Source organism: Marmota marmota, unplaced genomic scaffold (assembly GCF_001458135.2).
Source record: "Marmota marmota marmota unplaced genomic scaffold, marMar, whole genome shotgun sequence".
NCBI lineage: Eukaryota > Metazoa > Chordata > Mammalia > Rodentia > Sciuridae > Marmota > Marmota marmota.
Window position 1 is genome coordinate 15,440,963 of NW_026000185.1, and position 24,441 is coordinate 15,465,403.

Below are 24,441 nucleotides of genomic sequence, written 5' to 3' on the forward strand. Positions count from 1 at the left end.
GTTGTGCCCAGCTCTGAATTTAAAGACCTCTTTTGAATGTGTTGTGAGTAGATGCGCAGGCCCCTGTGCTCTGGGTCCTTGTCACCCCTGGTCCTCTTATATCATGAGGCAGGTTAGCCGCAGGAACTGACTCAGGCTGACTTAGGAAAAAGGAAACTTATTGGCAGGGTTGGGGTGGCCTCCAGGGTCCCTGGGAAGACTGGAGAATCATGCATGGGGTCTATGGCTGGGAAGAATATGCCAAGTCACCCTGTAAAGCTGGTCTAAGAGTGTATCGCTGCAGCGACTGTCCTGGTACCACACAGCTGCTGTCCCAGCCACGTGATTTCCCTGCCACTGCACTGACCTCCAGAGAAGGTCATCATGTGGCCATCATGTGTCCCTGCTTGTAGGGGTCCTAGTTCTTTGTTCCAGGTCTTGAGTGTGTCTGAGCCTGGGTCATGTGCCACCACCTGTGCTGTGGGGAGGTGGGGAGAGCCCATGCTTAGACCTGCCTCCCGCAGGGAAGCCCCCGACCCAGGAAGAGGATGCAGGGCTGGGGCACTGAAGATCCCTACCATGCTGTTCACTCTGGTGTTCTCTCTCTTGCCACTGCTGATGACATATTTTCTCATGAACAGAAAGTTGTTTTCAGTCTGAATTTAGTAACACATTTAAGAATATATGTATTTTTTTACATTACCAATGCACCTAAAAGAACCCCTAAATTTAATTATGCTTTCATCTTTGCTGTGTATCTGTAGTTAATGCTTGGTTTGTCTGTGAACCTGAAACATTGCTTGGTTTCCCCACTTTCCTGGCATCTCATAGGTTTGGGAATGGCCGACGGTTGCCATTCTAAGAAATACCAAGCAATTCCCTACTTTCTAGTGTCCTTTCTCTCTCTGGACTAGAGATTAATTCTTTATGAAATTGTTCTGAAAAGTTAGGGAATGGGTCAACTTGAAAAACACACAGATGGTCTGTTTTTCTAAAAACCCATCGTGAGCCTGTTTTTATTTTCAGCCTGATAAATCTCTTTAGGTAATAGTTGAGTAAGTTTACTACGTTAGCTATATGTTCTTGCAGTTGTCTAAAACCCTCTTTGAAATAATATATGTCACTCTCTGATTCATTATTCTAGTATTCAATGACTAGTTTTCCAGACCCATTTACCATTACAACCTCCAGTGAATCCGAAGGAGGTGTCCTCTGAAGCTCTGTCAGGGAAGATGGAAATGTAACCTGGGGTTACATATCTGCTCTGATGCCCATTAGCCCTGCACCTCTGGGCAAGTTCTTTAGCTTTCCAGTCGGCCCACCCTTCTCAGGGGGTGCTGGGAGTAAGAAGGAGCTGACTCATCCACACGTCCCATGCTTGGAACATACCAGGTCCTAGGAAACTCATTTGTTCAAGAATTTAACTTAATGTTTTTATTTGTTTTAGTAGGTGGCAAGTGGGAGAAACCATCAGAAATTTTGGAAATCAAGGGACAGAATTGGGAAGAACAAGTGAATAGCCTGCCTGAGGTGTTCAGAAAAGCTGGTTTTGTTATCGAAGCTTTCACCAGACTGCCATACCTGTGCGAAGGTGACATGTATAATGACTACTATGTTCTGGATGATGCTGTCTTTGTTCTCAGACCAGTATAGACTCATGGAGGCCAGAGTCTGCAGAGTCTGCCCCAGGATCTACCCTCCAGAAGAGGGTTCACAGTTATGTGATGGGAGGACCTTTGGGGACGGCCATTCTAAATATCATGTAGGAATTTAAAAAGCCAAAATACTAATTATTTCTTTGTAGTGTGTAAAAGGAATGTTTTTAAAAAACAAAAACCCAACTCTGGATTTTTATCAACTCTTTACTCAGTTAGAGCTGTTCTTCAATGCAGGTCACACTCCAGTTATGATGGAAGATATTTTTTATACTTAATTGCAGTTGGGACTCATTCCCAGACAAAGCAATAGTCATGACTTCATGGAGCCAATAAACGGATTGTTTTTAATAAAATGAAGACTGGCAATAAAGCTGTCCATTGAATTCCAAATATTGGTTGTAAGGTATAGCCACTGATATTCTTTCATGTTTAGAAACTCTGTTATTCAAGAAAATGTTTTTAATCATGCTAATAAACTTTTTTTGGAGATGACTTTGGCATCATGTTTGAGTTACTACAAGGCTTCCCGTGTGTGTGTGTGTGTGTGTGTGTGTGTGTTTTTAACTACTTTGGCTTCAGGAGTCCCCAAATAGTAGCATTATGTGAAAGATGCTGACAACCTGGGTATGTGGTGAAGGAAGGCTTCAGACGGGGGGCCGGGGGAGGATGCAGGTCTCAGTGAACACCAGGCTGTCTAGGTACCCCCAAAGACTCACCCTAGTCAGTGCTGCTTTGAAAAGTACAGACTCCTTGGTTCTGGCTTTGGGCTAGCTTATACCCCACGTGTATAACTTGGTTTTCTGGGTCATCTTAGGTTCTCAGAGTTGAAACTTTCTATTGTATTTACTAATAATGCAACCTAAAAATGTTTTAATTCAACTACTTACTTAATACTTGTATACCTCCTCCCCTAAGCTTTGTTCTTTCTAGAATCCTTAACTGAGTTTATTATTTGCCAAGGGTATGGTTTGCTGAATACCATGTCAGACATGCATTCTAGAATCCATGAATGCCTCTGACCATAAACCTAGAAATATTGTGATAGTGGAACTCATTAGCAAGATCAATAACCATTGTGGATATTCCAAAGATCACAGCACTTAACACAGATCCTAAAATCTCAGTAATAACAGAGATGCCATTTGAGATTGTGGATATTAACAATATGTTATTCTCACAACGTTACTTCATTTTTCATCCAGGTGTTTCATTAAGTATTCTCATATACGTACTCATAGAAGTCATCAAATCAACACATTAACTGCAACACCTGGTATAAAGGAGATTTAAAGCCTTGAGATGAATTACTTTTTTGTTCATTAGGAGCAGCATTCCCACATTCTCCCACCAATATCTTCCACTATTATTGTGCAGTCATAATAAGAATTGGGTTACGTGATTTATGCAAAATTGTTATTGGTGTGTTCTAATGATTTCTTCCAGGAATTAGAAAAAGTGAAGTACAGATATTTTGCAACCTAGATTGTGAAAATAGAGGAAATGAGTAAACCCAATGTAGTTCTTATACATTGGAGATTTGCTTCTTTTTTAAACTGTCATAATCAGGGGTTGCTGTTTTAAGATAGTACTTTGAGAATTAATTTGATGGCCTATTAAAAGAAAACACAAATCATTCTTTACCCAGGAAAGCAGAGGAATTACATACATTTATGCATTTTAAAGATAAAAATCGTTTCTCAAAATCTTAGCTTCTCTGAGGACCAAGTTGTTAAAAGGTGCCATTCTGCCCTGAAAGTTGAAACCTGAATGCACTCACATTTCTGTCTGGTCTTAAAAGTCCTGGTGGTGCGTCACAATTCCACTAGATGGCAGTGTTGCTTAGGAGTGTTAATCACTTTTTTTCTTCCCTAAATGGACTCTTTTCCCCTGCAAAGTATAATAAAGCTGCCTTGTCTGCACCATTTCTTGTGTAAAGTTCTTGATATCAAGTTAAAGTTGTGGTAGAGAAATGAAGAAGAGGTAGCCACTTGACCCTATAGGGCAAGGGAAAGGGATGCCGGCTGCACCTGTGAGTCCTGGCTCCTTCCTCCTGTATTGTAAACCCCTAGAGTGTTCAGACTGCTGATTTCAGAGAAGGGAAGAAAAGAAGTCACAATGCCCTTAGTCATTTCTCCCGTGAGTGGAGTGGTTAAATTTCTGTAATTTCTCTCATCCTGTTGGATAAATTTTTATATAGTTGATGTGTGTAACAGAAAGTGGGCTCTGTTGGGCAACAAAGTAAAACTTGGGTGTTTCCAGACATCTTTGTTTTTACTTCATTCTGAGTACAGTAGTACTAGCTTTGTAATGAAGCAAGATATTTATATCAGTGCCTCCCGTCATTTGGTTAGTGATAAAGGTGGTCCACAGTCTTTCCTCTAACAATAGTAGCATTTTCATCATGCGTATGTGGTGGCTAATATGACCTGCAGCATTTGTTCAAATGCCTAAGTACCCCCAGATTATGTTATATCCCATGGATGTGTGAATCAGTAGTCTGGGAGTTCACAGAGCACAAAATGCGGTCATAATTAACTAAACCAACTAGGATGCTCACAAATTGAACAACCCACTTACCAAAGATATAAGTTTACACCATATCCACACCTAAGAAACATTTGTGATCTACATGAAGAAAAACACACTCAGAAACTAAAAAGAGTAGAATTCAGTCTGTTTGCAGCTAATGGATTCTGAGACAACAGCCAAGCAGCAGTGAACAAAGGTAAAGAAGAATCTCATGTGCAGTTGTAATGGATTCCACCAGATCTTTAACCATGCCATGCCAAACCTTGCTGTTCCCAGTTAATTTCTTTACTCCTGTGCTTTTTCTGAAAGTCCTTTGTCAAGCAACTATGATCTTAAACTGCTGTGTCTTCAAGGAGGTTCGTGTAAAGGATGGAAAAAACTTTGAAGTATAGATTTCTGATAACTTTACAATCACACCATCAGATTGGAATTTGGAATACCCATGAGCCCTCCACAACCATGCAGCACGCCGGCTCGTTCTGTGAGACCCTACTTCAGCCCATGAGACCAGCAATTCTACCCGTGAAATTGCACCTCAGCCCGACACACTTGCACCTTGTCCCCCAAGGTAAAGAAAGGCCTTATGGAAGGTGAGCAAAGCCCTGACAAGGACAGGTGGAACAGTTAGTGGCTCTCAGGCAGTTGGTGTGCCTTCTGCCAAAAAGAAAATAAAGGTAGAGGAACATACCATAATTGACCACTTGGAAATGCCCAGCACCCTTTGGGAAGATGTACTGGTCCTATGTAAAAGCCCAATGTATAGCATATGAAAAAGGTGCTGCTCTCAACTTGCCTCCCAACCTTCTAAAATTTTTGCTACATCTGGACATTCTAAATTTAAAGACTGGATGATAGAGTTAGAAATGATGTCTTGTAAATGCCCATTAAAAAATCAGAAGTTTCTTCTGGAAGTGACTTTGAAATTGATCTGTTAGGCCACCTCTAGGAGCACTTGTCCATGTTTGTTCAGTGAGTTAGAAAGACATGGAGAGGACTTTGTGACAAGAAGGAGCTCCTGTGCCAGATGGGTTTTATGTATAAGACATTCTCCTATTATAACCATTGTTTTGTGTATACATTTTATTCTTCATTACTGTATATAGTTATAAATGCTAAGTATTTTTTAAAAATATCTAGACTTTCTAGATGTTCTAAAGTGCCTGGAATATGTTAAAAGTAGAAGTGGTAAAATAGAACACATTTTGTAAATTTCTTTTTGTTAAAATTCTTATGAATTTTTTTTGGTGGGGAGGGGGCAATAGCCAACCTCCTGCTGAACCCCCAGTTGTGTGCTGGTCCTCAGGAGTACCCTGCCAGTGTGCTTACGATGAGATAAGACTTGTTCCTTATGTCTGTGGGTTTGTTTTACTTTGCTGTGTACATAGTGTATACAAAGGGCAAACGAGTCTCAGTCTACATCTAATCATTTTAGGTGTTAAAGAGATTTCCAATGTATGATAAAAATGGGATTAGTCAACAAATTTTGTATGTTTTGTGTTAAAATTCCTAGGAAAGATTGTCTTCTGAAAAATTTAGCATAGTAGCCCACTGGGTCAGTGAAGGAAGGCCAGAATGCTCATATTTTAAAGACATTTTCAAATTAGAACTATTGTTACATGTGTGCAGTTTATTCAAAACTGTTGTGTACATAGTGGACACAGTGAGTCCTTACTTGAAACATCTAGTCTGTCTAGATGTTTAGAAGTGCCCAAGGTATGTTAAATGTAGAGATAGTAAAATATCACTTTGTAAATATCTTTTTGCTAAAATTCACATGAAATATTGTCTTTTGGGAATGGAACTGTTAAACCACCTTGGCAAATAGTATAGTTCTATCTGTACTTGTCCAGTGATGTGGAATGATGTGGAGGAGGTGAGAGGGAAGCAATTTCAAAAGGTAGTATGTCCGTGAGTGGACATTTTCAGACATCAGTTTTCTGTATGTTTTATGCATCTTGTTTTGCTGTGTATTATAATGGACAAGTAAGTCCCAAATTTGCAACATCCAGTCTCTAGATGTCAAAGAGGTTGATGGTACTTAATAAAATTAGCACATTTTGTATTGAAATTCATAGGAAAGCTTGTCCTCTGAAACTGACTTTTGGATATGAATTGGTTAAACTATCTTTAAGCATTACTATGCCCATACTTGTCCACTGGACTGAAAGTAGAAAAAAATGAGGAGGGAAAGGATCAAGGACAAAATTGTCATACTAGAAGATACCTGAGAATATAACTGTTGCTATGTGTGCAATTTTATTTAATAGTGCTGTGTGCATAGTGGACAGGTTCTTTTTTTTAATATTTATTTTTTAATTGTAGTTGGACACAATACTTTTATTTATTTTATTTACTAGTGCTGTGTGCATACTGGACAGGTTCTTTTTTAAAATATTTATTTTTTAGTTGTAGTTGGACACAATACTTTTATTTCATTTATTTTTATGTGGTGCTGAGGATTGAATCCAGGGCCACACACGTGCGAGGCGAGCACTGTACTGCCGAGCCACAACCCCAGCCCCAGCGGATAGCTTCTTATATGGAATATCTACTCCATCTATATATTTAGAAGTGTTTCATATGTTTGAAGATAAGAAGTAGTAGAATAAAACTTTTTGTAAATAGTTTTAAAAGAAAAAGAAAAGCTAGGGGACTAGGAAAAGCTCACATGACAGACATGATTGTATAAATTGACGTGGAATAATTACAGGACAACATTCAACACCTATTGCTAAAATCTCTCAGATAAAAAGGACCAGGGAGTGTTACGGATTAAATTATAACCCCTGAAGACAGGTGTAGGATCAAAACTACACACCTAAGAATAAGGTCTTTTTTTGAGAAATGACATTTCATGGTGTGATTACCTAAGATTAGGTGCTAAGGGGCTGGATGAGCTCACGGTTCAGCCTGGCTTGCCATCTTATAACAAGAGTTGGGTGGACTCTTGGTTTGGTGTGGTTTGCGTCCTTGAAAGGAGAGCAGGATAAGTTTTGATTCAATGTGACTTATGTCGTTATACAACTATCTTCATTTCTATTCAGTTGATGTTTGTAGTGAAGCATTTTAATTCCCTTACCTCTCATTTTGGGAATGTCTCATTGATATTACTTGGTGGTTGCCATGGAGGGTTCCATTTAACATGAGAAAGGGACACCACCCTGATGCCAGTCTATAGCAGGGTAATTTCAGTAGTGTACAGACTGCTGCTGCTGTGCCTCTCCATCTGCACCCGCTCAGTCAGTGTCGTCACAGTGTTATATGTGTGTGCACTGTGTTTAGGACCACAGAATAAAGTTGGGCTTTTCTGCTACATTAAAAAAAAAAAAAAAAAAGAAGAAAGAAAAGAAAAGAAATCTCGTGCTACAATTATACAGGCATTCATGTTTTACTACTTGCTTTATCAATTTTTCTATTATATTTGGTTGTCTTCTACATAGGAGTAATTCTAACTAAGTTGTATCTGACTTTCTAAAGTAAACTTATTTTGGAATAATTTCAGATTTATGGAATCAGTTCCTGTATAGCCTTTAACTAGGTTTCCCTAGTGTTACCAGTTTATTTAACTATGGTATGTTTCTCAAAACTAAAAAAATTAACATTGGTACAGGACTATTAAACTCTGGACTATTGGGATTTTGCCAGTTTTACCACTGATAACCTTTTTTGGATCTAGTATCCAATTAGGATACCATATTCAATTTAATTGTCTCCTATTTAAATTATTAGTGCTCACTGAAAGTGCCATCATTTGTTTTCGAATTCTAACTTCTAGTGTGGTAAAATTAGTAACATAAAAAGTAACCATTTTAATTGAGGCTTTTCAGAGATGTTAAGCACATTTATATTGTATAACCATTCCCACCACCCAACTATAGGATTCTTCATCTTGGCAAACTGCAACTATATTAAACAAAAACTCTCCATTTCTCCTGCTGCCAGGCCCTACCAACTGCTGTTCAGCTTTCTGGTGGACTCTTCTAAGTACCTTGTGTGAGTGGAATCACACAGCATTTGTCTTTTTGTGACTGGCTCATTTTACCAAGCATGATGTCCTCAGGATGCATCCTTATCATAGCACGTGTCAGAATTCCCCTTTAAGGCTGTATAGTCAATGATACGTATGTCCCACGTTTTGTTTATCTGTTCATCCACTGTTAGACGCTTGAGTTGCTTCCATGTTTCAGCTACTGTGAATAATGTTGATGTAGCACAAGTGTACGTGCATTTCTTCGAGATCCTGCTTTTACTTATTTTAGGGAGATTCCCCAAAGGGGGACTGCTGGGTCATATGGCAATTCTATTTTTAATCTTTTGAGGAACCACCATACTGTTTTCCACAAAGACTGTACCATTTTACTTTCTCACCAACAGTGCACAAGATTTCCAATTTCTCCATATCCTTGTCTCCTCCCACCCGCTTTGTGCTGGATATGGAATCCAGGCCTTGTGCATGCTTGGGCAAGTGCTCTACCACTGAGCCACACCCCCAGCCCTGCCAACACTTATTTTGTGTTTTGAATAGTAGCCATCTTAATAGGTGTGAGATGGTATCATGGTTTTGATTTACCATTCCCTATGATTAGTGTATTATTTGTTTTTATAGTACAATTTGTAGGGTATTTGGCTTCATTTACTAGTAAAGTGTGTGTTTTGTAGCTTCCTATCTGTATTGGTATCACTGAATTGGAGTCAGTATTCACTGAGGACAAAATACTTTTTCTCTATGAAATTTTATACTTTGGAGAATTGGGAGAATATTATTACATAACTAGAACTTAAGATTCCCTCTGGATTTGAGAGTCATTTCATTCCCATAAATTACATAACATGTTTTCATTACAAAGTCACTTTAAAATTACTTTTCAATACATGTAAAATGAAAAGTAAAGATGTTTTTGCCCAAATAAATGACCATGTAAAATTGTGGTGTCTTATATGCTCTTCTTAAGAGAAAATAATTAACAGATAAAATGCCTGAATGCTCTTTTCTTATATTCTGTTCAGGATTCAATAAAGAACATTGGTTTATTTATTTATTTAAAATATAGTTTTAAATAGTTTTTAGTTTTAGGTGGACACAATACCTTTATTTATTTGTATATGGTGCTGAGGATCAAACTCAGTGCCTCACACATGCTAGGTGAGTACCCTACCACTGAGCTACAACCCCAGTTTCCCCTGGTTTATTTATTTTTTGAGATGAGGTCTCACAGTGGTGTCCAACTTGGCCTTGAACTCCAGGGTTCAAGTGATCTTTTTGCCTCAGTCTTCCTAGTAGCTGTGACTACAGGAATGAACCACTGAGACTGAGCAGAACAAAATAGGTTTTCCAGCACTTGATTTTGCCACTTTGTATAAACAATAACAATAAACAATAAGTTATTTATAAGATGGCTATGACTGATCATGAAATTGCTGGTATTTGCATTACAAATAACATGTTCATTATAGAAAAAATAGAAAATACAGGCAAAAAGAACAAAGTGAAAAAAGCTTTACCTACCCCATAACTCTGAAGGTACCATTATTTTTTGTTCTGTGTGCTCTTCTATACTTTAAAATGCATGTATGTGTACACCCATTTACAAAATTGTTTTAATACAACATTTATAAAATCATATGCCTAGGTTATTTTTTTATTTATGTATTTTTTTGAAGTGTTGGGGATGGAACTCAGGACTTTGCATGTGCTAGGCAGGCCCAAAAATATGTAAAAAATGAAAAGATACTTTTTATTTTTCCAAGATGAATCATGTGAGACTCAGAGGTAGCCTATTTTCCAAATCAAAAATTGATAAAGGCATTTCCCATCATTTGGACTTGAGGATAAAGCACTAAAGCAAGACTTTGAGACAAAAGGGATGTTTTGGGGGATGCTGGACCTAGAGTATATAGGTAACTCTCAGCAGGCAAGAACAGCTCCATGGTTGGTGGTTGGTCATTTCTGAAGAGAATGTTTTAATTTTGCCACTGACAAATTGGTGTCAGCATTTGGTATTTCAGTAATTTCTATTAAAAGCCACAGGTATTAAGATGTTAAATAGGAAGGATTAAATAGGAAGGATTGCAAGAAAATCTCTAGGCTCCACTATTATATTTCACTAAGTGAGATGCAAAAGAGTTATGCATAATCTCACCAGGCAAAATCTATTATTTTAATGCATTTCCTTTCCATTTTAATAAAAGCTCACACATTTTATATTTGATTTTTTTTTTTGTTTTGGCTATAAAATTATTTCCTTGTGTTTCTATTATTTCTATTATATGCTTTTTGTTAAAAGACTTTTTTTTTTTTTTGGTGCTGGGGATTGAACCGAGTGCCTTGGTACCCATACGCTAGGCACATGCTTTGCTACTAAGCTACACCCCTAACCTTAAATGACCATTTTAATGGCTGTTTAATCCATAGAGTTGGTGTATTGTACTATTTCATAATTTTTTATTTGGTGGGCACTTAAGCGCTCTCTCCTTCCCTCCCCCTCCCTCTCCTCTCTCTCCTTTACCCTCTCCTTGCGTGTGTGTTATTGGTCTATTACAAATATTTTTTATTATGGAAAATTCCAAGCACATCAAAAAGAATAAAAGGTAATAAGAATCCTCCTCGCTCGGCTTCAGCAATTATCAACACTTGGCCAATCTTGTTTCAGCCACCCGCCACCACTCTTTGATCCCCACTATTTCCAAGCACATGCTAGAGAGCCTATCGTTTCAGTTTTGTAAAAGCATATCTGTAAAAGGGACTCTTAAAAAAGAAAGCCTCCATTACAATTACAAAAATCCATCCCTTTAACTTCTAATGGTCACATTGCTCCCCTTGTGATTTTTAATCCTTTGTTTGAGTCCGGATCCAAATCAAGCCGCTCCACTATAATTGGTGGATAAGCCTTAGGCGCTGCCCAGGCTCCTGCCTCCCGTGCTGTGCCTGATGCTTTTGTCCACGCCTGTTGTGCGCCCGGCTGGTTTAGGGTCCAGGTAGAAAGTCCCAGGTGGGGACCTTCTCCCGGAGCCCAGGTTCTGCAGGGAGGAGGTCGCAGAGCCTCAAGCTGGCGCTGCTCCACCCAGGTGTGTCCCGCGGTCCCGCCCGGAGCTGCCTGCCCGCTGATCCAGTGCAGCGGGGGAGCCCGGCACTGCAGGTGAGGCGCGCGGGGTCCCAGAGGAGGACCCCCCACCGGGCAAAGCGCTGGGGACGCGGCGCGGCACAGCGCAGGGTGCTAAGTTCGCGAGCTGGGGACTGGCTCCTGTTTTTTTTCAAGGAAGAGACACAGATGTACTAGAGACAGGGGTGAGGGATGGGGGGGGGGTGAAATTGAGGGGGTGGACAGAGATTGAAGGAGCGTAGGCAAAGTGCAAGGCAGGGGTTTTAGGAGTCCAAAGGGCATGGTGAAAATTCGAGGAACTCATGATGATGATTGATGATGATGATGATGATGATGATGATGATGATGATGATGGCAACCTTGTAATAATACCTGCGGCAAAAACGATAGCATCAATAATAATAGCTATTATTTCCTTGATTTCTTATATGTGCCAGTGCTGGGCTTAGTTCTTTACACATTTTACATATAAGGAATATGATGATAACCTACTTTATGACTTTTGTGAGGAAGAAATTTGAAAATGCAAGAAAACAAGCAGCACTAAGTATGCATTGCATAAATGCACGAACTTTAAAAATGTTTACACAGTCTTTGTGAAGGAGGTACGAATGCCATCTGCATTGTACAGAAGAAGAGATGCCAGCTCAGAGATGTTAAGGAATTTGCCCAGCAGCACACAGCTACTAATGGATGGTCCAGATTAAAGCTGGCACTTTCTAATCCTGGAGTGCCAATAACTACCTGAGGTTGAGGGCTGATGAGCAAAGAGGCTGGAGAACACTGCGCCAAGCCCTTGGAATCATTTAGCTCTGGGTGCCACCTGGATCTGCTACTGTAGCTGTGTGACCTTGGGCAGATCACTTGACGTCTAAGAAATGGCTTCTTCCTTTCTGAAATAGGATGATGGTAGTATTTGTCACAAAGATTCTGCAGGACTTAAGTGAGACAATGTAGGCAGAGTGTGTACATGCGTGGTTCCCTCTCATTAAATGGTTGCTAGTATCACGAATACTAGGCAATCTGACAAGCCTGCTTTGGAACACACTCTAATTGGGGTGCTCTATGACTTTTGCATGTCCACGGAACTCATCTGTGAAATGCAGCAAAGTAAACCCCCGAGGGCTGATAGAAAGAGTGACAGGGAGGACTCACACCAGGTCCAGCCCATGGAGTATGCACAGTGAGACGGGTTTCCTCCTCTGTCTCCTTTCTTTCATCATTGAATCCAAAGCCTTCCATTGCTCTCCTGAGGCTGAGGGAGGGTAAGAATGGCTGTGTCTAGAGTCTCATAAAGTGACCATCCCCTTGACCTCTCCAACTCTGCAAGCTGGGCCGTTCTAACACCAAGTACTTAAAATCCACTTAGATCAGGGGCCATTCTACAAGACAGATGTGTTTCCCTATTTTGCATTAATTGCCACGAAATGGTATCTTTTTGTTTATTTATTTATTTTGGTGAAAACTCTCTCAACTGGTTTCTGCACATCTGCATGTGGCGTGGAACTCCGTGGAACTGTGAGTTGTTGGTTTGTGTCTTGGATGGGATGTCCCAGCATTGGGGAAACCTCCTAGCATTTTTGCAGATTTCATAAAAGAAGAAATGCCTGGTCGACCCAACACGTCCTGATTTACCTGGGAATTTCTGGTTTTAAAACGCAAAGCTCGGTGTGCTGGGAGACTCCTTGGTCCCAGGGCAGGCGGGACAGTTGATCACCCTACTCATCAAACACTCACTGCTTCTCAGGAAGCCCTGTTCGTTTCAGGTTTGGGTTATTGCCATTTTAATTTTAGGTTTCACGGAAGGACTCTCTGCTTGTCTGATTGCCACCTGTTGGGGGCGCTCTTTGGTGGGGAAGGGGCAGGGCTCTGGAGAAATCTATGGACCCTGCCATCGCCATTGCCCTGCCCAGACATTCCAATCCTTTTGGCTAATCTCCTTCAAGAGAGTGACCCAAAGGGCTTTTCATGAAAACCAAATCCCAAACTGGCGATGGGCTGAGGTTTCATTGGAACGAAGACAATATGCGCAGCCGAAAGTGGGGCATTTGGATCAGTAATCGTAAACCTCTCTGTAGAGTTCACTGGGAGACTGCAGCCAGAAGCACAAGAAGCCTCATTGTCTGGGGAACTGGAGAACTGTGAAAGAGGCCAGTGCTCCAGGGCAGCTGACCAAAGGGAAGGGAGCAAAGAGAGCCAGAGGTTCCCTGGATCCCCCAAAGACCCAAACCCAGGAGGTTCTCATCAGCATTGAATATACCAGCTCTGTTGCTGCACTGGTGGCATTGAATGAGCTGCCAAGTGCGCTGGGATCAGTTCTTGCAAAACCTCTAAGAATGCACTGGCTTTGGGGGTCTGGAGGTTTCCAAAGTCTGATTTTGCCCGGGGCAAGGAAATGAGTCTAACTGTTCCCAAAGCTGGCAGGGGAGGTTCCCTGAGAGGGAAATAATCCACTGACCTACAAGTTAGGCAATATCAAGGTAACCTGCGCTATTTTGTCTACAAAATAATTTCAAGAGACCTTGGGTGTGCATTATGGGGTTTCCTTTGGTACCCCAAAAGTTCCCATTAATACTGAAAGAGGATGCGATGGCTTAACCGGGACTTGGTCCCCCTGGGAGTCCACTGATGCAAAGCACCCTTCCTTGCGTTTGTCCCACTGGCTCCTCCGTTGGCTCTTTGTAGCCTCCTCTTTGCCTCAAAGATACCACCCTTACCCGGTGCTCCCCTGCCACTCCTCACAGATCACTTTGCTATTTCCTCTCCATCTACCCAACTGCTTTTATTTAAAAAAAAAAAAACCAACCAACACACACACACACACACACACACAGTCTCTGTTGTTTTGCTTTTCCTTTAAAAAACTGTCATGTAGAAAATTTCAGGGGATTGGGGGTACTTCTCTGTAGTAAAGCTCTTGCCTAGCATGCCTAAGGCTCTGACTTTGATCTCCAGCACCAAACACAAACATCCAAACATGCACAAAGGTAGACAGAGGCATGCCCTGCTCAATGACAGTCGGAGCACGTGGCCTCTTGGAATCCAGAGGTGGAGTCCACCCCAGATGTATGAGGCTACGACATAACAGCACCCTGTTTCACAGTCAACTATTTAAAAACAAAGAAGTAGGAGTATGCCCTAAAATGATGATCAAAGTCAGCATAGTAAATACATAAACCAGTACAGACTCTTTTATTGTCAAGTGTCGGCTGTACGTGCTGTTCCTCTCTAGGTCTGGCAGCAGAGTGGTTTGTTTGAACCAGCATCAGCACAGACTCAACGGGTAATAGATGGAGCGACTTTATGTCACTGGGAGATGGCAATTTTTCGGCTGCATTATAATCACATCGGACCAACACTGGATCTGGGGGCTGCGGTTGACGGAGACATCCTTACATGGAACACGACTGTATAAGAATATAATGAGCTCCCATTTGCCCGTCATCCAGCTTCAATAACTGTCAACCCGGGGCCGATCTTGTTCCAGCTATACCTCCCTCCAGTATTATTTTGGAGGCGATCCCAAACATCACATCATTTTTTTCTGTAAATAAATAAGTATGCAGCTCAAAATGATGGGTCGGCAAAAAAATTTTTCTTTCTGGTGAAGGAAGAGATAGTAAATACTTGTGGTTTTGGATATTGAATCTCTCCCACTGGTCCAGGTGTTAGAGGCTTGATCTACTGAATGGCGCTATCGAGAGACTGTGAACCTTATGTAGATGGGCCATGTCGGGGGTGATCTGTGGATAACAGGGGTGCACTTTTGAAGTATTATCAGGGCATCCAGTGTTGAGGGCTTAAATATAGGCTGGACCACAAAATCTCTGTCGCAAAACCTACTCGACTTTACCACTGCAGTGTAAAAGCAGCCACAGATGGTAGGTACTTAAATGAGCGAGCACAGGTAGGTTCCAATAAAACTTCAGGGACACTAAAATTTAAACTTCACAAGTGAAATGTTTATGTGTCAAGAAATATTACTCTTTTGATTCTTTTAACCATTTGAACAATGTAAAAACCATTTGTGTGTTAGTCAGCTCTCCATCGATATAATGAAATACCTGAGATAATTAATTTATAAAGAGAAAAGGTTTATTTCGGCTCACAGTTTTGGAGGTTCCAGTCCATGACAGTTCTGTTGCTTTGGGCATCTGGTGAGGCAGGGTGTCATGGCAGAGCAAATCTGATCACCTCATCATACAAGGCCTTTGCATTATTGTATTTTTTTGTTCTTTCTGTCATCAAGAGAAAGAGGAAAGGGCAGGGTTTCATGATCCCCTTTAAGGGCACACCCTCAATGACCTAAGGACATCCCACAAGGCTCACCCACCAAAGGTTCCACAACCTCCCAATTGGTCACCCTGGGAACCAAGCCTTTAACACACAGGCCTTTGGGGGACGTGTGACATGAAACTATGGCAGCTTCTTTACCTAAACAGAATCAGGTGGCTGTTTAAATTTAGTCCATGCCATAGTTTGCCGATCCCTTTTTTAAAAGACAAGGACTTCTTTAAAAATAGAACCAGGGCTGGGGTTGTGGCTCAGTGGTAGAGCGCTTGTCTGGCACTTGTGAGGCGCCCTGGGTTCGAATCTCAAATAAATAAAAATAAAGGCCCATCGACAACTAAAAAAAAAACAACAAACCCCCCCCCATAGGTTCATTATCAGATTAAAAAATATTAACAATGATTTTTTAACATCTTTAAATACCTGGTTTGATTCCCCCAACTGTTTCGTATTTTTTTGTTATTTTAATGTCATATTTGAACAGTATCCGAGTTGCATCCATATGCTACAAGTGACTGATAAATCTCAAGCTGTTTTCTTTCAACTTTGTAGTGTCTCTTTCTCTTCCATATCTGTGCTGAAGGAACTAGTCTGTTTGTTCTGGGCAGTTTTTCAGCCCCGAGTTTGCAGGACAGACCTGGGTCTGTCCTCAGATATCACCCCGTTTCTCCTTACACTCATGGTTTGGAGATCTCATCCCGTGCTGTGGGTTTAAAACACCCTGGATACCCTGCCTAGATAACTTCTGTCTGGGTCTCTCCCCTAAACAGGCTCAAACTCCAGCTTGCCCACGGGCCGTCTCACCCATGTGCTTACCAGGACCTCAAGCCTAGCAGGCCCAGCCTGCAGCTCGGGGGCCTTTCCCCTGAACGTGTAACTCCCTGGTTTTCCTGGTCGGCCATCTTTTCACACACTGAGGCCCCGATCCTGGGCGGCAGCTATAAGTGCAACTTTCTTTCATTCTCTGTCAGCTCCACCTTTGCAATATCCCTGGGTCCAGTCACTTCTGACCACTGCCAAGTCACAGTTCTCCCTGTGGTAGCCAGGATCCCCGTCTGGGGTATTCCTGACACGGTCATCAGGGTGCTTGATCCAGTTAAAATAAAAGCCGGAGGAGTCCACTGCTTTGGCTCTCACAGCCCCTCAGGGGCTCCCACGTGCTTCCTAGACCAAGTTCCGATGTCTACACTGGCTGAAAAGATCTGCTCCTCCTGATTCTCCCCCAACCCCATCTCCTACTGTCCCCACCCACACACGATTTATTAAATAACATGCAAACCATCTTCCTAACGTCAGGGCCTTTGCATTATTGTATTTTTTTGGTTCTTTCTAGAACTTTCCTTCCTCAGATATCCCTGTGCTCATTCCCTCCTGTTCTTAGATCTCCCCTGACCATGTTATTTCCTCGAGGGCCCCACTCCTTCACTGTTTGTCTCCTCCTCCCTGTTTTCTCTTTCTCTGATGCCGTCATCTCTTTCTGACATAATAGAGTTATTTGATTATCTATTTATTTCCTGCTCACCCCATCGGGGACTTAGTTTTGCAAACTGCTGTATCCTTGGAGTCTAGAAAAGTGCCGGCTGCGCAGTGGCATGCAATAAATATTTGATGAGTGAGCGCGTGGAATAATTACACGGATATAAATATGTGTTACAGTTGTGCTTGGTGCTATAGAAGAGAAGCACTGGCTTTTTATTCTGGCTAATTGTCTTGGCCTCGAGGATTCAGGGAAAAGCTTCATCGGAGCCTTGAGGTGTGTAATGAGTTGAGATTAGTCAGGCAAAGAGGGAGAGGCAGAGTCTTCCCAGAGGACCTTGATCTGGGGAGAAGTAGCATCTTAGAGGGACAGAAAGATGCCCTGAGCAGGAGCCTGGGGGAGTGAAGGGTAAGCAGGTGGGTGATAAGGTCATTGAAAAAAAAAATTGGGGCTCTATCCTGAGGGTAAAAGGAAGGAGGGTGACATAAATAGATTTGAATTTTGAAAACAGCAATCTGGCTTATTTGGAAAAAAACCCACACCTAAAGCTTACTTTGAGTAAGGCTCTGTTCTAAGTGACTTTGTATTATTAACTCATTTTATCTTCATAGGATGTTATGATGTGGGTACTATTATTAACCTCCTTTTACAGATGGGGAAATTGAAGCACAGAGAGGTTAAGCAACTTTCTCAACATGACCCAGCTAGTAAGTGGCAGTAAGTGGATTCAAACCTGGTGGTCTGGCTCCATAGTTCATTCTTTTTTCCCTTTCACTCTGTTTCTCTCTCCCTCCATGCTAGAGCTGAACCCAGGACCTTCTGTATAACAGGCAAGCACGCTCCCATTGAGCAACACCCCCAGCCCCTTTCTTTTCTGATATCAGCTTCTGTGAGGTATAATTGGCACATGATCAAAAGCACTGATTTAAGCATATAGTTCAATGAGATTTAATAAATGTTGGTATCTGTGTAATTCCCACCACAATCAAAATATAGAAATTTTCATAAGCCCCAATAGTTCCCTTATGCCCTTTTGCCATAAACTCCTGCCTCCATGCCCTAGGAACACCCCAGGAACATCCCAGGAACACCTTTGTTTTCTGTGATTGCAGATTATTTTGCCTGAGACTTTCCCGAACATGAAATATGTTCTTTTGGGACGGGCTCAGCATAGGGTTTTAATGATCATTTATATTGTTGCCAATATCCCTATTCCTTTTCCTATGTATATAATATGCTTTTCCCCTTTGGTTGCTTAGAATTGAAACTGAATTGCTTGTATTTGAAATACTTATAGATTTTACAGAACGTTACAAAAACCATATATACGAGGAAGTTCTATGTACCCTTCACCCCATGTCCCCCAGTGGTTACATCTTATGTAGTGTAAGGAAGTATATAAGTATATACTACAGTACAGTGTCAACTCCAGGAAGCCAACATGGCGTTTCAGCCTTCTCTGAGGCCTGTTCTTGAGGCCCAACGTATTTGGAGATTTTCCCACTCAGTGCCGTGTGTGTTCTAAGGATTGTTTTGCCCATTGGTGGTTTTGGTCCTCTAGTCTCAGGTGGTTTCTTGTGTGTAGACAGATCAATATTCAGCCAAAGACTCAAGGGACCCTTCTTCAGGCCTCCAGAACTTTCTCTCTGTGCACCTCTCTCCTTGTGGAGGATTCTTGCCTGTGAATCTAGCTGCCGTGGTTTCCCTGAACTCCTGCTTTGCCTCCTCGGCTCAATGAGACTTCCAGGCTGTTTGCATCCCCCTCTTATGTGGTCTGAGGACCCCCGGCAAGGACAGGGCTCTGCTTTGTTTCCTGTCTCTTGAGGATCCCCGTATTGTGCCACCTGCTGGCCAATGTGTGAGAACCTTTGTGTCACATATTTTTGGTTGGTTTTCTAATTCTTCAAGGCAAGGTTATTTATCCACTGCCAATCACTCCATCATAGTTGGACTCAAAATTCTAACTAATTCCTTTTGCACTGCCCATTGGTATCCCATTGAGTGAAGATTCCATCTTTAACCTTTCTCCTGTTGTTGGATATCTGAGTTGTTTCCAATTTTTGACTACAAATGAATGAAGCCAAACAGATCTTTGTTTGGACATGTTTTCATTTCTCTTGAATTATTAGGAAGGGAATTCCTTGATCATACAGTATGGAATATTTAATTTTATAAGACACCACCAGTTTCTCGTATCAGCAATTTATGAGCGTTCCTGTTGCTCCATCCCATTCTCAACACTTGATATTGTCAATCTTAATTATCAGTCATCCTGAGTCTGTAGTGGCCTTATTTAGGTTTAATGCACATGTTCTTGTGAACAAATGCAATGATAACCTTTTGCGTGCTTTCTTGGACAGTTATTTGTCTATTTTTAAAGAAGTTTAACTTTATATCTTTTTCTCATTTGTTGATTTTTCTTCTTGTTCTTTAATTGTAAGAGTTTTTAAAAAAATATGTTCTGGATATAAATCCCATGGGAGATATAAGTATGCTTTTATCCACTTCTCTTCCCTGGAATCAATGATATGGGGAGTGGTGGTAAGAATGTAACCAGACCCTTGTCACCAAGGAGAGATGACTGTGTCTTAGACTGGGATAGGGGTTCAAGTGGAGCAAAATAGTCGGAAAGTTTTAAATTATTAAAAAAAGCACTTCAAGGGATTCTGAGTCTACTTGTTTCCTTTCGTCTTCTGAATGTTCTTAAATATATTTAAAAAAGAAACAAACAAACCTTGTTATGATTTGGATAGGAGATGTCCCCTAAAAGCTCATGTGTGAGACAATGCAAGAATTTTCAGAGGTGAAGTGATTGGGTTATGTGACCCTTAACCTAACTAGTGGATTAATCCACTAATGTGGACTCACTGGGTGGTATCTGTCGGCAATCATAGGGTGAGGCTGGAGGAAGTAGGTGGCTGGGGCGTGCCTTTGGGGTTTATATTTTGTCCCTGGTGAATGGAGCTCTCTATCTCTCTCCCCCTCCCTTCCTGATTGCCTTGTCCTGAGCTGCTTTCCTCCTCCACACTTTTCCACCATGATTTTTCTGCCTCACCTTGGGCCCAGATCAATGGAGTTGGCCATCTGTGGACTGAGACCTCTGAGACCAGGAGCCCCCAAATGAACTTTTCTTCCTCTAAGATTGTTCTTGTCGGGTCTCTTGGTCACAGTGACCCAAAGCTGACTACAACAGACCTCCATCTTCTCTGCTTGTGTTCAGTAGAGGAAGAGGCCTCTGGAACCCAGGATGTCCTCCCTCCTCCTGGTCCTTTTTCTGATTCGTGGAGTGGCAAGTGAGACGGGTGAGTCTGGAGGGAGGAATCACCTTCTGGGCTTCTGTGCATCTTGGGGAACATAGTGGGACAGACCCGCTTAGGTACATGATGCCTTAAGGTGTTTTGGGGGGTGATTTTGTGTGTGTGCATGTGTGTGTGTGTGTGTGTGTGTGTGTAAGATCCTCAGGTTTTTCAAACCAGTTTTTTTTTTTTTTCCCACACTGGGCAGAGATATAATTAAAATTCAATAAAAATTTCCTTCACGCCTGGTTCCCCCCCCCTCTTCTCCTACCCTATATTTATATTCTTGAAGGTCATGCAATTCAATTCTGGTTACACATTCAATGGCTTTCTTACAGATCTGCATCCATTGTTGCAAAAGATGGCGGTGAGTGTTCCACTTTCTTTTAATCCAAATCCCCTCTCCTGGAACTGACAACTTTTGAATGTTCTACTTGATGTTATCTCTTTGCCTTTTAGGAGGAGATAATAGAGGGAAGCTATCTGAATGGTAATGTCCCCATACCCGTCTCCCAATTGCCGTCTTCTGAGAATTTCAAACGGAATGTGGCTGTGATCTCTCTGGAAAGATTCCTTTTAAAGTTGTCTTTTCGTTTTATTCCCATTGTAGCATTGCTGGATCTCATACAGTTTCAAAGGTAACCTGCCCTAGCGGGGAGGGAAAGGGATGGAATTGATTTTTTAAAAAATAATAATTCCTAGAGGAAGTCTCTTCATGGTCAAACGTGATGCATGCTCTTTGCAAAAACTGTCAGCCAATGCACGAGTGTTTTAAACTCGACACTCTTGTCCCACAAACATTTGTTCCTCCTCCTCTGCTGTAGCGTTAAAGACCCAGACTTTATGGAGTGCTTTTGAGGTAGTGGGTGCTGTCCAAGTGCTGGTGCCTAGAAACACATCTGTCCTCACAGTGCCCTGTGAGGCACATCTGGACACAATAATGAAACCCAGGCCCAGGGAGGGTGAATAAGGCCACACAGCTGGGAAGTGGCAGAGATGGATGTGACCCCAGCATCTGGCTCCAGGCCATTCCCTTCACTGTATGCCCTAAATACTGGGGACATGGGACAGGGAGCCAGAGGGTTCAGTTGAAAGGTGAAAATGAACAAATGATTTTCATAGGACGACTACTTGGATGGAGAAGAAATGGGGGGCCCAAGTCAGGCACACCCAATAGAGTCAAAGTGAATGATCCCCCGTAAACATTCTTCTCTCTAAGACAACTACAATCCATGATCCTGGATATATTCTCTCAGGCTAAAATTTTAATTAATTGATTGATTGATGAATTTATCTATCTATCCATTCATCTATTTATCTGTAACAAAAATGGGATTATTGCTGGGTGTAGTGGCTCACGCCTGTAATCTCAGTGGTTTGGGAGGCTGAGGCAGGAGGATCGAAGGTTCAAAGCCAGCCTCAGAAAAAGTGAGGCGCTAAGCAACTAAGTGAGACCCTGTCTCTAAATAAAATACAAAACAGGGTTGGGGATGTGGCTCAGTGGGTGAGTGCTTCTGAGTTCAATCCTCAGTACCAAAAAAAAAAAAAGGGATTATAAAAGGCTATCGTTGGGCCTATGGGCATAGCTCAGTAGTAGAGCTACAGAGTTCTGGTCTCCACCCCCAGCACCAAAGCAACCAACACCACCACAAAAAAAGTCTAACTGTGAGCATTTATTATGGGTGAGGTGCTCTTTTAAGCACTTTACATACATGAACAAATTTAATCCTCACAATTGTTAGCCATATTTCATAGAAAGGGAATGGGAGGCTCACAGATATTCAACACGTTGCCTAAGGCTGCACAACTAAGTACTGGCGCCCAGGATGCAAATCCACGCTTGGGGCCTGTGCGCTCAACTCTGCTATTGTAGCCTTGGATGCTGGGGTGTGTGTGGGGGTGTGTGCACCCAGCCTCTGCTTTTTAAACTTAATGTAGGAAGGAATCGCTCCAAGTCACTCTATGCAGACTGTAATCTATTTAAGTGAATTGTCATGGGAATTAGAATATTGCATCCAGCTCAGAACTTGACAATCACCATTGAGACACTAGGACCCCAGGAGATTCCCAGGACTGGAAACTCTGCTGTCACCATGCAGATTAAAGCATCTCCAACTTCCAAGCACAAAGTTGATAGCATCCCTGGCTGGTTCCCACCATGCTCTCTGAGTGCCTGTCCCCTATGCACATGGCTGGTGCAGAGCTGCTTGTAGGGGGACCTGTCACTTTGATTTTCTCCCATCCGTCTTTGACCAAAGCTCCCACGCGTGGACGGCAGACCTGTCCCACAGAGTGCTGGCCTATCTGAATTCACGGAATGTTGCCTTCACCATCCCCAGCCTGCAGGTGAGTATCTGAGTCCCATCTTTATGCTCTGCTCTCAGTGCTCACTGCTTGCAAACTCAGGGGCCAGGAAAGTTGGAGAATTGGGTCATATGTCAAGACAGTCTTTGCTTCCACAAGAAGAGTGTTCTGTCCAGTTTTTCTTGAAGCGTAACACAAGCTCGTTTGTCTTGCTTTCATCTTCTCACCTTTGGTGACAATGGCTAAGTAAGCTTCTATAACAAGCTGACCCCAAGTTACAGCAGCTCACACAATTTTAGTTTCTTTCTTTATAACATATTGAGTTTATTTCTCCAGAGTTAAGTGGGAAATTTAGAGAGGAGGGGTTACTCTTTTTCAAAAGACCACTCAAGACCCCAAGATCTTTTTGTCTTTTTGGTTGGTCACCCCCTAAGAAGTGGTTGCCCCCATGGTTGAAACACCTTCCCCCACCAGGGAAGAGGGATCGAAAGAGAAAGTGAAGGGTGAGCATCTTCTTGTCTAAGGATGTGACTTGCAAGTTGTACAATTCCTTCTGTTTCTACTGTATTGGCTCAGATGCCATAGTCACATCTTCCTGCAAAGAAGCCATACACCCAGTTAAATCTTGAGGTATTCTATGATAAGAAGAATATGGAAATGTATTAGTCAGCTTTCCATTACTATAACAAAATACCTGAACCTGGGAACTTTATAAAGAGAAGAAGTCTGCTTTACTCAATTTCAGGCTTAAAGTCCAAACAGCATGGTGTCAACTCTTGCAAGGGCTCCTTTGCCTGTGTCACCTCATGGTGGATGGCACCACCATGACAGAAACAGGTATGAGAGGGAGAGATCACATGGCAAGACAAGAAGCCTTGATTCAGGAATTAGGGTCACTCCTTTATAATAAACCTCTCATTAGGACTAATGAGGGTCCCTTGAAAATGACATCAGTTTTTTTTTCTGAGGATAGTGCCCCAATGACCTGCTCTAAACTCTACCTCTTACTCCAGTGGGAAAAAAGCATCCAGCACATAAATAATTGGGGGGCAAACCACTGCAGGGAGAATGGATATTTGGGTTATAATTATCAGTGTTCCAATCAGGGTTCCAAGAAATAGTCTTCTTCTCTTTTGAGTCTACTATCTCGAAAGCAGCCAACACAAGCATGTTGATAGAAGCAGTGGATATTTGCCTTGGGGAGCAATAGGGAACGGTGGAGACTGTGGAGAACCGGACAGAATGGCATGAGTGTTAGTGTGGCGTGTTGGGTCTTCACCGTTGCACTGTGGATAGCACACCCTTGAGGAAGTATTCTTTCAGTATTCCCAAACGATTTCCCAGTTTAGCAAAGAAATCATTCCCATCATTGGCCAACAAATAAAGAAGTTCCTTTTATTTTATTTACGTTTTAAGAAAAACGAAAATGTCCATCAACTACACCCAGAGAGTAGGTTGTGAACCATTGGCTCCTCCCACGTGACATCTGCTTTTGTCAGACATGGCCACTAAACAGAAATCCTGCTTCCTTCCTTTCTCTCTGGTAGTGAGGTGCATCACGAGGTGCATCTGTTTGACCCTAATGCATGGGTGCATCGCTTTTCTTTCCATGTACACATTCATTGATTCACTCAGCACCGACTTAGCATCCTCTTTCTGCCAGTCTCTGTTTTAGACACTGGGAGCTCAGTGGAGATGAGACAGTCATGTTACCCCCCAATGTGGGGCCTCCATTCTAGGGGGAGAGATGCTAAGTCAATCACTATTCAGTTCATTCCAGACAGAAAAGAGCAGGGGGCACTAACTCG

The 24,441-nt window shown here is 42.0% G+C and overlaps 2 protein-coding genes across 5 annotated transcripts in view; both read left to right on the forward strand.

Annotated features, from left to right (window-relative positions):
• Positions 1 to 2,129, forward strand: part of Mettl9 (methyltransferase like 9) — a 41,567-nt gene extending 39,438 nt beyond the window's left edge. For 3 of the 4 annotated variants that reach the window (XM_048789644.1, XM_048789645.1, XM_015491161.1), the window contains exon 5: positions 1,427 to 2,129. In XM_048789644.1, coding sequence (XP_048645601.1) covers positions 1,427 to 1,632 — 206 coding nt within the window. In that variant the 3' untranslated portion in view covers positions 1,633 to 2,129. The remainder of the gene's footprint in view (positions 1 to 1,426) is intronic. The other variant, XM_015491163.2, reaches the window with a different exon arrangement.
• An 8,892-nt stretch (positions 2,130 to 11,021) lies between these two features.
• Positions 11,022 to 24,441, forward strand: part of Otoa (otoancorin) — a 76,325-nt gene continuing 62,905 nt past the window's right edge. The window contains exons 1-6 of the mRNA XM_048789646.1: positions 11,022 to 11,302; positions 20,254 to 20,335; positions 20,668 to 20,696; positions 20,789 to 20,819; positions 20,940 to 20,967; positions 22,588 to 22,675. Of these exons, the coding sequence (XP_048645603.1) occupies positions 20,281 to 20,335; positions 20,668 to 20,696; positions 20,789 to 20,819; positions 20,940 to 20,967; positions 22,588 to 22,675 (231 nt within the window). The 5' untranslated portion in view covers positions 11,022 to 11,302; positions 20,254 to 20,280. The remainder of the gene's footprint in view (positions 11,303 to 20,253; positions 20,336 to 20,667; positions 20,697 to 20,788; positions 20,820 to 20,939; positions 20,968 to 22,587; positions 22,676 to 24,441) is intronic.